Raw genomic sequence first — 16,546 nt, forward strand, 5'->3', positions numbered from 1 at the left:
GTCCTCAAACCAGATTTACACCATTTACTTAAATGGAGCTGTGTTTGATGTAAAGGAAACATTGCCTCCTGTGATTCAATAACTATGTAAAGGCAACTAGATTCTTTGATGAGGAGTGTTCCGTTTTTTTATTTGTTTGCTTGTTTTTGTATTCACAACACACCCAACCCCACCCTAGGTTGGATGAAATTCTGTATGTTCTTTTATTTTTCATTTTTCATATACATTTGTTATGACGAAGAATAAAACTGGCAGGTGCAAGAGTATTCACTATTGCAACTGCTAGTAAAATATGTCAAAAAAAGATTTTCCGACATTGCAGGAGCCCTGGCTGAATGGAAGAAGTTGTTACCTGAAGGATCTAGAGCTGCCAGTAAAGAATTGTTTTTCTTTATACAAAACTTGAGTTCATTTCCACGGGCCCATATCTATTTTTTTGTGGTGGGGGGATAGACTAACAGCAACATCATATCATATTAACAGCATTCTTCAGATCCTTACTACATTTCAAGGCAGGCCAGTTGCTATAGCTGACAACAGACTGTGAAGCAGTTCATAATTTCAGTTCCCTTTACATTCACAGGTTTCAGAAGATAAGAGATCATTATGTCCTTACCAGAAAAGTTAGTACCTGTTTTTTCATGGAACAAATAGTTGATTCCAGGACTGCCGTTTGGGACTTCCACCCCCAAAAGTTACCTTGATCCTTAGCAGACGATGCGTGGAGGACTTTAGGACCAGGGGAAGTCCGGGAGGAAGCAGGAGAATTGAACAGCTCCCACCTGCTCGGTTTGAATTGCTTTCAAAGTTTCATCTGCAGATTAGAAGTTTGCCTTGGAGGTTGGAGCAGTAGCCTCAGTAGCAAGCGACTCTCTCCTTCTTCGGATAGACACTGGGCCCTTCCTCAAAACATTCAGGAAAGCTCTTGAGTGAGTGCTGGTATCTGCAGGCATCGGCTTTTGGGGGAAGGAGGAGATTCTCCTGCTCTCTGGAGGCAGAAACTGTTCGACTCATGTTTTCTTTGGATCACAGAAGAATTGCTCGGAGGGAACATTCACTCCTTCCTCTCTACTTCTCCTGAAATGACAAGCTTGCTCATTGCTCTGAAATAGCTAACCCACCCCGGTGCAGTCACGCAGCTGATCACTAGCACTCGGGGAGAGGGGCTTGCGTGAAACCTGGCGAGCAGTTCTGTGTCTGCAATGAAGTGGCCTCTCCTGTGCAACATGTTCAGCGTTGGCAGGTACAGCATCCCGAGACCTGTCACCAGGAATCTGGAGGATCTGGACTCAGTGCAAAGTATCCTACTGCACAGGTTAGTGTGAGGGGGGAGGGAGCTGAAAGGCAGGAGAGGGAGCTCACAGACCTTCCCTTTCCCACCAGGCACTCAGTTCAGACTGGTGAAGAACTGGTTTTGATTTTTTTTTTTTAACGTAAGTGAAAGGCATTGGCAATTCTTGTTTTCCACTTCTTTCTAGCTGTTTCCTCTGGGACAGGAGCAGTCGGATCTGAAGTCCTTCTGACCCCCGTACACACACAGGCAACAGGATCTCCTGTAATTCCACTAATATGCTATGGTAAAGGGAACTTCTCCAGTGCTATGGTAAAGGGAACTCCCCCTTCTCTCTAGGCACCCCGGAAAGGGGTGTATTGCTAAACTTAAAAAAAAAAAAAAAATGGAAGGGCTAAGAACTACTGTGTGACACCCTCAGCCACTGAGCAATGAGCTTCCTGTAGAGAAAGATAAATAAAGAGATCATCTCTCACTGTGCTCGTTCCTGCTGTAACAGACACATGATACTTACAAGAGGCAGCAGTTCAGTGCAGTAACTACTACCGCTCTCAGAACCAGCTAAAAATTAAAACTGGGAGACACAGTTATTAACTTTCCGCTTTCTCCAGGAGGGTGATTAGTGGGCAGAGTGTCTTTTGTTGTTCAGACAGGAAATGAGAATGTGCTGTTTCCCCCTTTTTCTGTTATTCAGTCGAGGATGGGGAAATGTTTAATGTTTGACCTACAAAAGAAGCATGCTCGATAAGAAACCCAAACTTTCAAAGCATTATAGGAGATGTACGATTCGGAGGCATGGGGGTAAAATGGATTAGATGGAGAGAATATTGAGCCGGGGCTATTTGTGTCGGGTAACCAAGAGGATGAGAAGAATTTTTACTTCTTTAATGCTAAGACTAAATAAAAGGGCTGGCTGATTTTAGAATACAGTAAGTAATAATTCTCTTGTTTAGCTCCCTGTTTTAAGGGTACTGGTATTTACTGTAGTTGCCACATAGAGAGGGAAGGAAGGCTGTATTGATACTTTGTAAGGGCACTATAAAAATCTAAGCAATACAATTTGAGGGGTTTCAGGGAAATATACAGGCTTACACTTAATAGAAATGTTGGGGGAGGGGACAAGAGGAATCACTTACATGATCATCTTGAATTTTTCTGCTTTTTTAAAAAAAGCACAACGCTATGCCAGATGGGAAATCGTCTGGACCTTTGAGAGTGCAAGAGGAACGCTGAAAAGAAATTGCTTCTTTTCCCCCTTCCCCCGCCCTCACCATCCCTAACATGCAATTTTCCACAGTTTTCCCCAAAGAAGCACTCACAATGAGACCTTATCAAAGGGGCTAGTAAAGAAAGGACGCTAAAAAAAGATCCCAAAGACAATTTCCCAGCACTAACTAGAAAAGGCTCATGACCAAATCACACATTACAATACGAAAATGAGTCTATTGAGCAGTATTTAATAAAAGCTCATAAGTAGCCTGTGTCTAATAGAGCATCTGTTTCTCAAAACACACTTTCTGCTAAATTGTTTTATTTGTTATTGCAAATGAAATGCAATCTGTCATGTCAGTGCCAGCTCCAAATAGATATCGCTACTGAAAATGAAACCTAATTATTAACACAGCTGCAACTGAAAAAAGTTTAAAATCAATATCTACAAAATTGTAGCTATGAAAATAGAGACAAATACTACCCTGGAAATAAATAGATAGGGAATTCTGGAATAGACCTGCTCTCATATCGCACTGTGAAGCAACTTTATCTGAATTACAGATAAATGCTGCCATATGCGACTGGGAACCTTCTGAAATCTGAACAGTATGGATGCATTTGTCAGAGACTGTAAAGCTGAGTGGGTGTTGTGGGTTTTTTAAGTCACAGTAGCAAAATGTTGCCCAGTAGTATTTCTTATTTTAATTTACTTTCCATGCACTGGAGTACTATTTGTACTTACATTTGCATTTTGACTGACTGCAAAGAATCACTGTATTCTTTGTGCTTGACCTATATGCCATATCTAAGTGATCCTAATAAAGGCTGTGGAATTTAACAAAAAAAAAGCAAGTTGTGGAAAAATCCAATTTCAAATTATTACTACTTTAAATGCTAATAGGCAGTGGTTGCTGGAAATTAAAGTAGTTGGTGACTCTATAAAATACTCCCCCAAAGGAGTCACCTGGGTTGGTGTGGTCTTCCTGATTTTTTTTTTTTTTCATATTTGTCTTCCAATATTTGTTCTTCTTACTGCACTGAGGACACCAATGACAGAGGAAATGGAAAGAGACAAAAAAAAAAGTGAAATCTGCATTTACTTATTTTGTATGTGGTATTTGCAAACCTGAAGGCTTTTTCCCCAAAGTTTCTATTATTTTCTGTCACAAAGGTAGCCTTCACTATGGCTTTAGGTTATCTTAATTTAAATACACTAATCTAAAATGAACACCATTTCCCTATTAAATTCACCTTGCCTTGAAGTAAACTGTCCCCACACAGTAATAGTAGCAAAGTTGTGAACAAAAGGTTTTATGATGCTTGTTTGTTTGCTTTTATAAAGTATTAAAGACCTGAAAGTCCATGCCACTCACCCTTCAAACACAAGCTTTTTTTTCTGCTTGTTTTTAACTTTACATTTTTTTTTCATATTTGTATGTCTTCCCTTCCCTGTTTTGCTGATTACCAGATGTCCCTTGGAGAACACAAATGTACTCCTACATTGAAAGGGCCAGGGTAGTGAATCTTTATCAAAATAAAATCTTTTTTGCCCAAATAAATCTGTTAGTCTTTAAGGTGCCATGGGACTTGTTGTTGCTCTTAACAAAAGAGGGGTTTTTTTTTCTTCCAACTTTCTTTCAGTTATTTGAGCAAAGTAGGCGTTAACAAAAACAAACAGAATCTTAAACTAAAATGAAAATCACTTCCCCGCTCCACTGTGGTTTTACTTGCTTGGTATTTATAATATCATATTCCTACTAGTTCTCCAGTTGACCATAGAGTCTTCCAAGAGAAAAACAAGTCGAACAGACCTGAATTTCAGATATTAAATAAAAGCAGCAAATAATCTTGTATCGTTTTCTCCGTTATCTTTAAAGAAACAAAACCTGTAACTTCAAAGTCCAGTGGAAAATGGGGGAGAGGAAGAAAGCTGGGGACCATTTAAAATGTTAAGCATTGGCAGTTAAGAAAGACACATTCTGTTGTAGTCAAAGCACATTCATTGTTTGCTAGGGTCTATTTATACTGGCTATACTATGCAAAGGGGCCACAGAGCTGGCAGATCCAGCCACCAGGAAATTGTCCTGGCTTTGGGGGAATCTCTACCCCAATAGAGCCAGCAGCACAACAGATATATGCACTTTCCTCCTCTCCCCCTCCCCCCCGCCAACACACCTACAGCCTCTGACATTGGGGGTGTAGATGGAGGGGAAAGGGTGTGGCTGAAAAATCTCTCAGTTCTAGCTATTCCTGTAGTGGTCCTTCAGGGCCATAGATAACAGCCATGAGTTGAAGCAACCCTGGCTGGCCCCAAATACAGGAGGTGCAAAGGTGGCATGCAGTCACCATGCCATCACTTTCAGTCCTGCATGGAGGGGAATTCAGCCACACCCAAGACCCATGGCTATATCTTGTCTACACTAACCAAAGAAATCATGCTGGCATCTTTTTAGCAAATTATGTTTAATCATGGTTCCTAGGTAAGGTGTTAAGAGTGGTCTTGTTGTGTCAATAGACCAAACTGTGCTATAAGAGAGTGAGGGCACTTCCATATTTATAAAAGCAAAACAACCATTCTTTATACTTCTACCACAAAAGAGAACACGTTTTCTGCAAATGCCAGACCTTCCTTTTGCAACTTCCCATTGGAAAAACCAGTTACCAGTGAATAACAGTGGAGAAAATAATACTCAAAAGCAATAGTTTAATTTTCAATTTAGTCAATAACTATATTTATTTTCATTTATATAAAGTAATGCGTTAACCAGTTGTCTAATAGGAGATAGTTATTATATCAGTGCCAACGATAGCCTGTGGCAGAACGTCTGTTTGTTGTTAATGCAGGAAGCATTGGAGAGAAGGTTCACTAGACTTCCAAGTCAAGAGTAGTACCAGTCCAGCTAATCATGTTAAATATAAAGGGTCTTCCATATGAATGATTATTTCAAAGCTGCTTATAATTCTTCTGTATAGGGAATGGTGTCAGGGTTTTCCCTTCCACAGAGATCTTATGGGAAATTCTGTCTCTATTCAAATAACATCCTGCTGTGAGAGACAGTGCCTTTGCTTAGTTGTTTCCACACCAGCAAAAATCATAAATGTTTCAGAAAATATACTTGGGAGATTTGCCACTACTGCTTTCAGTAAACCGATGTTCTGTGGTGCTTTGCTCTCTAATACGGTTATCCTCGAAAACAGCAGTGCATGGGCTTTCCTTCTTTTGGGGAGGGAAGTCTGTACTTCTCACTTGTTGAACTAATAATTGGAAACAATTAACCAACCCTTGAACTCAGTGAAATTTAACATAAGTCTATGCCAGATGGTCCCATCACTTCTCAACAGAGACATTTTCATGTGCTGTTCGCTGCATTAAAGGTGCTAGCAAATATAAATGGAATTAAGCAGGGAGGGATTGAATATCTCACCTCCAACTTTTTATTAAAATCCTGATTTCTTGTGTAATATTCCATTTAGAAAATCACCAGACACTGAGTAATTTGGAGGAGTTCATGTGTCTCCTGTTTATCCAGAATGTTTCGGTTTGAGGAGGTGAATTGCTTGAGAAGTTGGAGTTTCCCCTCCTGCTTATCTGGAAGTAATATACTCTGACTTGCCTTCTTTTATCTTGCCTTTATGCCATGCCTTAAAATTACCATGTGCTAGTCTAAAATAGAAGTCATAGGTCTGAACTTGTTTAAGAATTCTCCACCATTAAGATTGGTATACTTTCAGTGAAATTTTTATGTCACCTAAGATAGGAAAAGCTTAAACCCTGCCTATTACTTCCTATCCTGAAGCTGAACTGAACAGTTAGGGTTTTTTTGTACTATATGTTTTCTTAATTTTCTCTTATTTTCTTCCATAAGAAGAGCATATATACATGTATCCTTCCCTATGTGTGGATGGACTTGTATGACTAAGCCTATATACTTGCATTCATAGATAACAGGCTTTTACTTTTAGGAGCAAAAGCACAAGTCTTGCCTAGAGCCTACTTCAGAGGGACCACAAAATTCTAGTCTGAGATTTCTGTAACAGTCCCAGTTGAAAAGTTAGTTGTGTAGCTAAGAAAGACGTGTCCAAAGCACTCCTTTGTTAATTCACTTAGAATCATCTGTTCACTAGTTAACATTTTCTGTGAGACTGTTTCAAGTACAGAAGTTTCACACTAGAATCTTACACCTACTGCAATAAGCTCCAGCAGTGTAACGTCTAGATCTTCAGAACACAGATCAATTCCACACTTTTAGAAATGTTCCAACAATTCTATCCCATCCCATTCTGTATGCACCCTAGCATCTTGTTGTGGTTATTGACTACAGCTGCGCATCCAGCATAGGTTTTCATTGAATTGTTTACTGTGACACCCAGTTTTTGAGTTGATAGAACCCTGTAGGATACCTTAATTTTTTCCTCCGATGTGTATTATTCTGCATTTGTTTACACTGAATTTCATTTACCAATGTGTTGCTCATTTAGGTCTCTGAAGTTCTTCACTCCTCTGTGGTTCAGACTAACCTAAATAACTTTGTGTCATCTGCAAAATTGCTATTTCACTACTCACCTGACTTTCAGATCATTTAATAAATGTATTAAACACTTGGGACCTAGTATGAAACCTTGAGGCACTCTGCTGTTAACCTTTTTTGCCAAGGTGAAAACTGTCCATTTAATCCCACACTTTCTGTCTCCAAGCCAGTTTTTGATATATGATGATATTTTTGCTTCTCACCCAGGGCCTACTTAGCTTCTTTAGGAGCCTCTTGTGCAGGATCCTGTCAAAGGCCTTTTGGAATTCTCAATAAATTGTCAACTGGTTCTCCTTTATTTATTGCTATATTGATATGTTCAGAGAATTTTAGGAGATTACAGAAACTCAGCCAGATAACATGTTAAAACTACAACTTGCCTTGTCTGCACTGAAATTTCAACAATTAGCTAACATGTTAAAAACACTTTAATAAAAGGCCTCAGGCATTTTCTGGACTGGGATTTAAAGTTGTGATATTAACATGTTGACGCTCTAACTAGCACATTTTAAGTATAGTGAAATGGCACACTGCTTTTAACATGTGCTAAATTGGTCAATTCAAAGCCTAGGATTTCCCAAGGCTTCAACTCAGCCAATTTAGCAGGTTAAAGGCAGTAGTTTTGTCTACACATCTTAAATTCTAAGCTATCTAAGGCCATAATGAAAAACAACCATGAACCAGCCAAAATCTCTGGTAAAGATTAAACTGCTGTTGTGGCAACTAATCAATAAGCTTTAACCTTGTAGCTGTAGACCTGAACCATGTTTACAACTAACCATACCAGTAATCAGAGGGGTAGCCGTGTTAGTCTGTATCCACAAAAACAACGAGGAGTCTGGTGGCACCTTAAAGACTAACAGATTTATTTGGGCATAAGCTTTTGTGGTTTAAAAAAAAACCATTTCTTCAGATGCAGCATCTGAAGATGTGGGTTTTTTACCCACGAAAACTTACGCCCAAATAAATCTGTTAGTCTTTAAGGTGCCACTGAACTCCCCATATCAGTAATGTGTTACAAACACAATTCAAAGCTGTAGTGTGGATAGGGCTTTAAAGTACATTATTAACTAGTAATTGCATTAGATTTGAATTGAAAAGAATTTCAGGGGTTTAACTTCTGCTTTTTTTTATTACTGGAACAAGATCTATGGTTTGGGAAAGGTTTAGCGTTCCTTAAAAAATGAGCTGGATTCCAAAATGTTTGAAAATTATTACAGGCCACATGAACTTCCCAAAGTGACCCTTTTTCATTTTGTTCGTTTGTTTTGAAAACTATAATTTCACATGAAGCAATTAGCAAAATTAAAGATGATTCCATGTAAACACTTGCTTCTGTTCAGTCAATCATATTGATGTATTATGTGCCTTCTAGCAATAAGCAAGCCATCAGTTTATCCTAAATAGTGGTTGTATTTGAACACATGCTTGCTTTTGGGATAGCAGGTGTAAGGGGGAATCACTACTGGAAATAAGCTTATGTTCAGTTTCTATTTTATCTTAGTTCCGTTCTGGGGAAGGTAGTGGGGCCTGGAGGATAGAAAGTGAGCAGAAACTCAAAACACCTAGGTTTTGTCCTTAGCTCTGTCACCAGTTCTGCTGGGTGACTTTAGGCAAATCACTCTACCTTACCCTACCTCAGTTTCCCTACCAGTAAAGTGGTGATGACAATACTGACTCCTTTTGCAAAGCGGTAGGAGAGTGAATGATGAAAAGCCTTGAATAAGAGCAGAGCTTATTATTATGGTGTGAAATACACCTAAGCCCTGAGTCTTTCCACTGCTGGTGCCAGGGTCTATCCCTCGCAAATGAAGGCGCAGTCCGCTGTTCAGGCTGAGACGTGGGATGGGAATCGGTACCCTCGCCCTGGCGTGCGGCCACAGGCGCCGTTAGGGCACAGGGGTCGTGTCTGTTGCTCCGGCCCCGCCTGCCCTTGTCTCTACTGGGGGGACACAGCGCCTGGGGGGAGCGCTCCGGGGCGAGGCCGGCCAGAGCCCGCGCCTAGCGGGGAGCCCCCCGCGCTGTTCCGCAGGCCCGGACCCGGTGCCGCGTGGGGGGGGGGGGGGGGCTCAGGCAGGGAGGAGTCAGAGCCCGAGCCCGACGGCGCTACCCGGTCGCTGGTGCAGCAGGAGCGGCCTCGCCGCCACCGGCCTCTCTCGCTCCACAGGGCTTCTCCCGTCTCCATGGCACCCGGCCGGCGGCACCAATAGAAGGGCGGGACGGGCATCACATGTCGCCCTCGTGTTTCCGGGTGTTGGTATCATGGCGGCTGGGGGCTCCGTAGCGGTGGGGTGAGAACCCCCCCCGGCATGGAAGAGCCACTGTCGTTCGAGATGCCCCGGGAGCCGGCGCCGCGGCAGGAGGAACAAGCTGCGGGCGGCAGCGAGGAAAGCAGCGAGACCGGCTCCTGCTCTGCATCGTTCTCCGGGGGCTCTGAGTAAGGGCGCCCCCACCCCGTGGGTCTGGGGTAGAGAGTGACCGTGTTTTCTGGCCCTCGCTATCGGGAGGGAAGGACTCAGTTCTGGCCAGGCTGCTCCGTCCCCTGGGGTCAAGCGCTGCAGCCTTCGCTCCCAGGCTGGCTGGCTTCCAGGGCACCAGGTGTGAGAAAGCGCACCTCGGCATCCTGAGGCTCCTGCCACCCAGCTCCATTCAGAAGAGCTTGGATTTCATGCTCCCCCTTTCCACTCTTCAGTTGTGAGAACTCGGGCAAACAGCTTCGCGCTCTGTGCCTCTGTTTCCCACCATAGAAAAGGGGTAGGAAGGGCTCCCTGTCCTGTCAGAAGGTGCTTTGAGATTCTTGGGCGTAAGGTACTGTAAAAGGGGAAATGGCCTCACTACAGTTTCAGCCCTTATATTTGAGTCCATATAGGGAGGTTCAGTTAATCAATTTTGTTAATCTTATTAATAATTTAAATAGCTCCCAGAAGGAGACTTGGCTGTTAAAAGTAATATTTGTAACAGTTTATTATGATTAAAATTACTATTCATGCATAAATATGAATGTGCCAAGTATTATGCATTTCTGCAGATTATGGCAGCTGGGATCTGAAAACCTAAAGTTAGGATCTTAAGTCCATATTTAGATACCTAGATAAGTGGTGTGATTTGCTCCCAGGAGCTTCTGTTGATTTCAGATGGCTACAGATGGTGGTTGTAGGGTTACACTGTTGTTCCTTCCCCTAGCTAAAACATAAACCATGTTGATTCCTCACTTCCCCAAGTGCTGGGCAGAAAACTGATTTTTTTTTTTTTTTTTTTTTATTCTGTTTCCAAAACATTGTTCATTTTGTGCTGGTTGTAGGCTAAAGCCTCGCCTACACTTAAAAGTTAGGTTGACATAGCTACATCACAGGTATGTGAAAAATCCACCCACCTGAACTCTGTAGTTCTGTGAACTCTATGCTGACCTAACCCCAATGAACATGCAGCTAGATTGATGGGGGAAAAAATGTCTCCGTTGACTTAGCTATGATTGTTTGATATAGACTGTGGCCTGGTCTACACTACAGGGTTAGGTTGATTTAAGCTGCCTTGCATCAACCTAGTTGTGAGAGTATCTTCACTTAATTTGGCTCCTGGTGATGTAAGTGCCTCTCTGCTGATTTAGTAACATCACCTTCCTGAGTGGCATACAGTCATGGTCAATGTAAATAGGTCCACGCATGGCTTACACATTGATTGTTACTGGCTTTGAGGAGCCACCTCACAATGTCCCACACTGACAATACAGTCAATACAAGCGCCTCTGGTGAGGATGCACACCACAAGCACAAGGAGCCAAGTATGCACAAGCGAGTTAATAACTGTGATGGCTGTATGCTGACATAAACTAGGTCAACATAAATTTGTAGTGTAGACACGGACTGTGGCTACCCTATGGTGCCAGAGCTGTCCCAGTATAGTTCCGTAGTGTAAATGTAGCTTGAGTTTTCTGTAGCTCCTTTCTATGTTTGGTGGAATGAGTAAGGGCCTCAGCCCACAGAAGTAGCAAACACCTTGAAATCTACAGAAACCTGTTACTTCTGCACAGCTAACCTACTCCCTGATCCTTTCCCTGAGATCAGAATCCTGAAATAACCTTGCTACTGTTGTCTAACCTTCCTTTTGATTATACTACTCCAGCCTCTGTTGTAGTGACTATTTTAGATTAAGGCTGGAGTAGCAGCCTCAGAGTAGTTCTGCTACTACAGCAAGGTCTGGAAGTTTGCATAGGAATTCTTCTCTTCCAGAAACACCAGTAAGGTTCACAGTTACACTGCTTCTGTGCATCTCATTAGAGTGTTATGCTTCTTCTGGAGGCAAATCCTGTTCCCTGCAGATGACCATCTTGTAACTAAGGGCAGATCTAAGCTTAAAATGCTGCATCAGCACAGCTTCACTGATGCAGTTATGCCCCTGTAGCACTTTAGTGAAGATGCTCTAAGCCAGTGGTGGGCAATCTGTGGCCTGCACGCAGCCCAGCACTGCTTTAAGCCAACGAGAGTGAGCTTCTCCCATCAGCTTAGTTAATCCACCTCTGCGAGAGGCTGAACCATAGCCTCAGAGTTTGCCACCGAGCCATGAGCTCTAGCTCCCAATCAGCTTGGAAGCACTGTGAGCCTTTTTCAAGCTGGAGTTCTTGGGGCTTCCAGACTTCCTGTTGCAGAGCCAAGGCTCCCCAGCTGTTCAGCATAGATCCTAAAAGCCCTAGATACTGGTCTCCTCAGCAGCCCACCAGGCAAGCTGGCAGAAACCAGGAAGGGTTCTGACGAAACTAGGGTTACCATATTTCAGCAAGCAAAAAAGAGGATGGGAGGAGCCCCGCCCCTGCCCTAGCCCTGCCCCTCCCATTTCCCGCCCCCCTCAGAACCCCCAACCCTCCCCCCGCTCCTTGTCCCCTGACTGACCCCTGCCCCTAACTGCCCCCCAGGACTCCACCCCCTACCTAAGCCTCCCTGCCTCTTGTCCCCTGACTGCCCCCTCCTGAGACACTACCCCCTACCTGTCCTTTGACTGCCCCAACCCTTATCCACACCCCCAGACAGACCCCTGGGACTCCCACGCCCCATCCAACCACTCCCCACCCCCTGACAGTCCCCCCCAGAACTCCCGACCCATCTAAACCCCTCTGCTCCCTGTTCCCTGACTGTTCCGATCCCTCTCCCCACCCCTGCCCCTTGACAGCCCCCCTCCCAGAACTCCCAACCCTCCCCCCCTATGAGCAAATCCCTCTATGCTGCTGCTCTGCTTGCTCCTCCCTCCCCAGCTGCAGTACTCCTGTGGAAGCTGGAGGATGGATAATGGGGATGAGGATGGGAGAGACATGGAAACTCAGTTAACTTTCCCCCCAAGCAGCATGAACTTGTGTGCAGATGTTTGTTTGTCTGCAGATGGAGAATGCTGTGCAGAATGACTCCTGCCACCAAGTTATTTATATTATCTTGGCAATTAGGAGTCCAGGTGTGGGCTAGGACCCCATTATGGTAGGTGCTGTACAAACACAGAAAACATATATTCCTTGCTTCCAAGACGTTACAATCTAAGTAAACAAAACTGTGGATCTTCCTCAGAAGGGCTCTCATGGGGGCCTCAGGAAGGAAAAACAGTATCATGAAGTTCCTTCATAAACATTCCATCAGAAATCTGTCCAGTTGGAGTCACCTCAATTGTCCCTTAGATCTTCAATTATATAGCTGACTGCATATAATGTGCTTTACTCACCTAAACCCATGGAAACCTATATTACCAAAAGAGTCTCTTAATTTAGACTGACTACGGAACTAATATTGTACTGTTATCAGTTCTAAATGGAAGCTTATTTTATTGATACTTAAAAATAAACCCAGTTGGGATAGGGAAGGGAGGTGGAAATCTTCCCATAAACAAAGCATTGATAGTCTGTTATCTTTTATTGCTAAAGTACACTGCTAACTCAATTTTTATTTGTATGCTGTTCATAAATGCCATCAATACAACTGTTCTTTCAGATGGCTTAAGGGAGAAACATGGGAGAGAATGGACAAGATGTCATTCTTGTTTGACTAAAAGAGAACCCCTCACTCTGATGGATAATGGTTACTTATTCAGACATGGCTGTGAAAGGAACGGTTCAATGAAATTGGCTTCTGTGAATGATGCTTTTGCAATGGATGAATAGTAAGACACTATAAAAAGCTACTTCAGACTCTGGAAGGGCAGTTGTGGTTCTCCCACTGCTTTTTTTTCCTTTCTTTTCTTCCGTAAGGATTTTTATATTCAACACGATCTAGAGCACCAAGGCCATAGAATTTCAAGAGAGAGACTTTTTCTCACTCCCTCCCCAAAGTAAACAAACGTAGTTGGTATTGCTATCTTCCTTGTCTGCATTAGCATTTAATTGTGTTTCTCTCTCTCAGCGACCTTGAGCCTGAATGGTTGGACAGTGTGCAGAAAAATGGGGAATTATTTTATCTAGAACTGAGTGAAGGTGAAGAAGAAACTCTTCTTCAAGACAGTTCTTTGGAGGTGCCTGCAGTGAATCATGTCAGGTTCCGTGACAATGAAGCTGAGGTAATTCAAGAGGGACCACGAAAAGAAAGAAAGTATGAACCCAGACTGAAAAAAATCACCAAAATTTTAAAAAAGAAAAGCCTTTTACCAAAGCATTCTGGTAAGAAAGGAACTGGTGGTAGTTGTGGGCAACCTTCTGGCCCAACCTCCATACTGAAACACCAATCCACTCAGAAGGTGGGAGTCATAGTCCAGCAACAGTACAAAGATGTATGTGTTTATATAAATCCAAAAAGACTACCCAACGATGGAGCAAGGGAAAAACTCAAGCTTCTGGAGGCATTGGTAGGGATTGTTCATCAGTCTTCATGGAGCAGCAGAAGAGCTGAAAAGCAAGAACAAGACAGAAGCAACAAAGGGATCAATGAAGAGAAGCTTGTAGTTCATGGCTTGGTCCCAGGCAGCTCAGCCATAAAAACAGGTCAAATCTTGATTGGTAAGTAACCCAATGAACACTGATGTGCTTGCTCTGATTAAAACCAATGCAGATACTAAATTACTCTTTAAATTGCAGCAAAACCTCTACTAACAAGCATTTTCAGTAGATATAAAGGATAACTTAAATATTTCTGACATTTTAAGTATATTTGAGCTGGTTGGCTCATAACTCTGAGGTTCTACTGTAACTGGAATTTAGTTGAACACAAAACAGCATATATAACTTTTTTATTAAACAAAACAACCATATGTTTTGGATACATAAACTTCTCTTATCAAAATATGATCCACATTTACAGCTATCTTAAAAATAGTTTAGGCCTCAACATATTTGATATTAAATTCGGATTTCATTTTAAACAGGTTTATCTTCTAAAAGAAAAACATTGTAATTGAAATAAAAAAAATTGTATTTAAATAAAAAAAACATATTTTTATTTTTAAAAAATCAATTTTTATCCACAATAAGCTATAGGCACATAGGCTATTCATAGACTATTACCAATAAGCAATTAATGTGTTTTTGTGCTCCTGGCATGTTGGGTCTTGGATCACTGGGGGCAATTAAGGCAACTCTCTAGGCAGCTGAAGTCTGTAGGAGTACCATGGTTGGAGAGGGAGACAAGATAAGTGGGACGGCATATACTCGTTTTGACTGGGTTCAAGAGGAGCAGCAAACAAAGGCTCCAAACTGTGTAAAGGGTGAGCCTGAGCTGATTCAGTGTGTGAGGCACTGTGGAACAAAGAACTGATAAACTGGTGTATGGACCTACGAGAATCCCGTGCCTGGTGAGATTAGCCTGCATGTAGACTTTCGGTTTTGTAATACCTTTTTTCTCTGTAATATTTTTGTCCTAAATGTAATGTGGTTTGTGAAAATTGATTGGTCACTGGTAAACCTGTCATAGTTTCTGGTAGATAGTCCAGCACCTGCAGTTCTTCTAAAGTGAGATTTGCTTGGAGAAGCACTGTAACTAGGGTTCCCAATTTTGGTTGGATGTATTCTTAGAGCTTTCATCACATGAAATAATCTTTAATTAAAGATTAATCTTTTATTCTTGGAGACTTCAGGACAATCCCGGAGGGCTGGCAACCCTCACTGTAACTTGCAAGGAAATTACAGCCCAAATCCCTAGTCTGGAGGGAGAGGGACATGAATTCCTACCCTGGAAAAAGGTGATGGCTAGAGGCCTGAGATCTGAGTAGGAGTGCCCTCAAGGAGACTACAAAGGGATCAGAGATGCAGTTATCCCCGTGGCAATTTTGTGGTAATGCAATAAGACAGTCACTGTGTGATCCAAAGTATGAAGCTTTGAAATGTATGTGTGTGTGTGTATTCTGAAACTAAATTAAAGTATGGGAGGGAAGCACGTTGGGTAAGGGAAGCATGTGGGTGGGTGGGTGGGGGGAAGGAATGATAGTCCTAGGCCACCATTTTACGGGGTCTTGGTAGAAACTCTGCAATTACCTTAAATGCTCAAGAGGAAACAGTCTGTAAGTATAATGGTCTAAATGTATTGTGAGAACAGATACATATTGCACAAAACCTCTACCTGTTCATCTGTAAAGGACTGGTGATATTAGCCTTCAAATTGTTCTCTGGAGAGAAGGGAGTAAAGATGTATACTCTGGATGGGATTTTCAAAAACTCTTAAATAATTTAGGAGCGTAAGTCCCATTTGAACATCAAATCACGTAAGCACTCTTGAAAATTCTACCTTGTACACATAAAGACAGATCACACATTGACTCAATAATGCATGTTTTGGTTAAGAGTATTAAAGAATATTCCCTTGTAAAAAAATGAATAACCCTTCAAGTTGTGCCATAAAATAGGAAAGGGCTAATATATAAATAAGGTTGGAGGGAGACTCAGGCTGTATCTTCAGCTTGATAGGCCCTGGTTTATATGCATACATTTCATTAACCAACAGTTTGTAAATGCCTACCACCACACTAACAATGTAATTCCTTCGCTTGGGTCACACTTAAGATGACCAGACAGCAAGTGTGAAAAAGCAGGACAGGCGGTAAGAGGTAATAGGCACCTATATGAGACACAAACCCTGAATATCAGGACTGTCTCTATAAAATTGGGACATCTGGTCACACTAGTCCTGAGTTAAAGTAGTATTCTCTTCTCTCCTGATTGTCTACAAGAATGGGCATACAGGCAGATCACTATGACAAGTACCAGGCCTAGGAGATGAGATTAACTCCTCAACTGTTTCTGTTTCCATGGCAGGTATGTCAGTATTGCATTTATCCTTAAGACCTAAGGAGGCAATAGCATGTTAAGAGGGTGTGGGGAGAAATGAAATCTTTGTTTTGTTTTAAACAGATGTCCCAGTTACTTAAACCTCAGAGGTTGGTGGTTTATTACATGTCCTGAGCTACCATCAACCATATTTTTACATGTTGGAAACAAAATACTTTAAAGCATACTGCCATCATTCAGCTTTGAATGGGGAAAATGTGCTACATTCTCTGCCAAGTGGCATAAAAAGTATAATTTCCATATAAAAATACTCTAAATTATACATGTGCA

The 16,546-nt window shown here is 42.1% G+C and overlaps 1 protein-coding gene across 5 annotated transcripts in view; it reads left to right on the forward strand.

Annotated features, from left to right (window-relative positions):
* The first annotated feature begins 839 nt into the window (after window positions 1-839).
* The window catches only part of INTU (inturned planar cell polarity protein), an 86,979-nt gene continuing 71,272 nt past the window's right edge, over window positions 840-16,546 (forward strand). For 3 of the 5 annotated variants that reach the window (XM_054030709.1, XM_054030711.1, XM_054030713.1), the window contains exons 1-2: window positions 9,294-9,469; window positions 13,407-13,996. In XM_054030709.1, the coding sequence (XP_053886684.1) occupies window positions 9,342-9,469; window positions 13,407-13,996 (718 nt within the window). In that variant the 5' untranslated portion in view covers window positions 9,294-9,341. Of the gene's footprint in view, window positions 1,316-9,293; window positions 9,470-13,406; window positions 13,997-16,546 lie in introns of those variants that run through there. The other 2 variants (XM_054030710.1, XM_054030712.1) reach the window with 1 other exon arrangement.

The sequence above is a fragment of the Malaclemys terrapin genome, chromosome 5, assembly GCF_027887155.1.
Source record: "Malaclemys terrapin pileata isolate rMalTer1 chromosome 5, rMalTer1.hap1, whole genome shotgun sequence".
In the NCBI taxonomy this organism is placed as follows: Eukaryota; Metazoa; Chordata; order Testudines; family Emydidae; genus Malaclemys; species Malaclemys terrapin.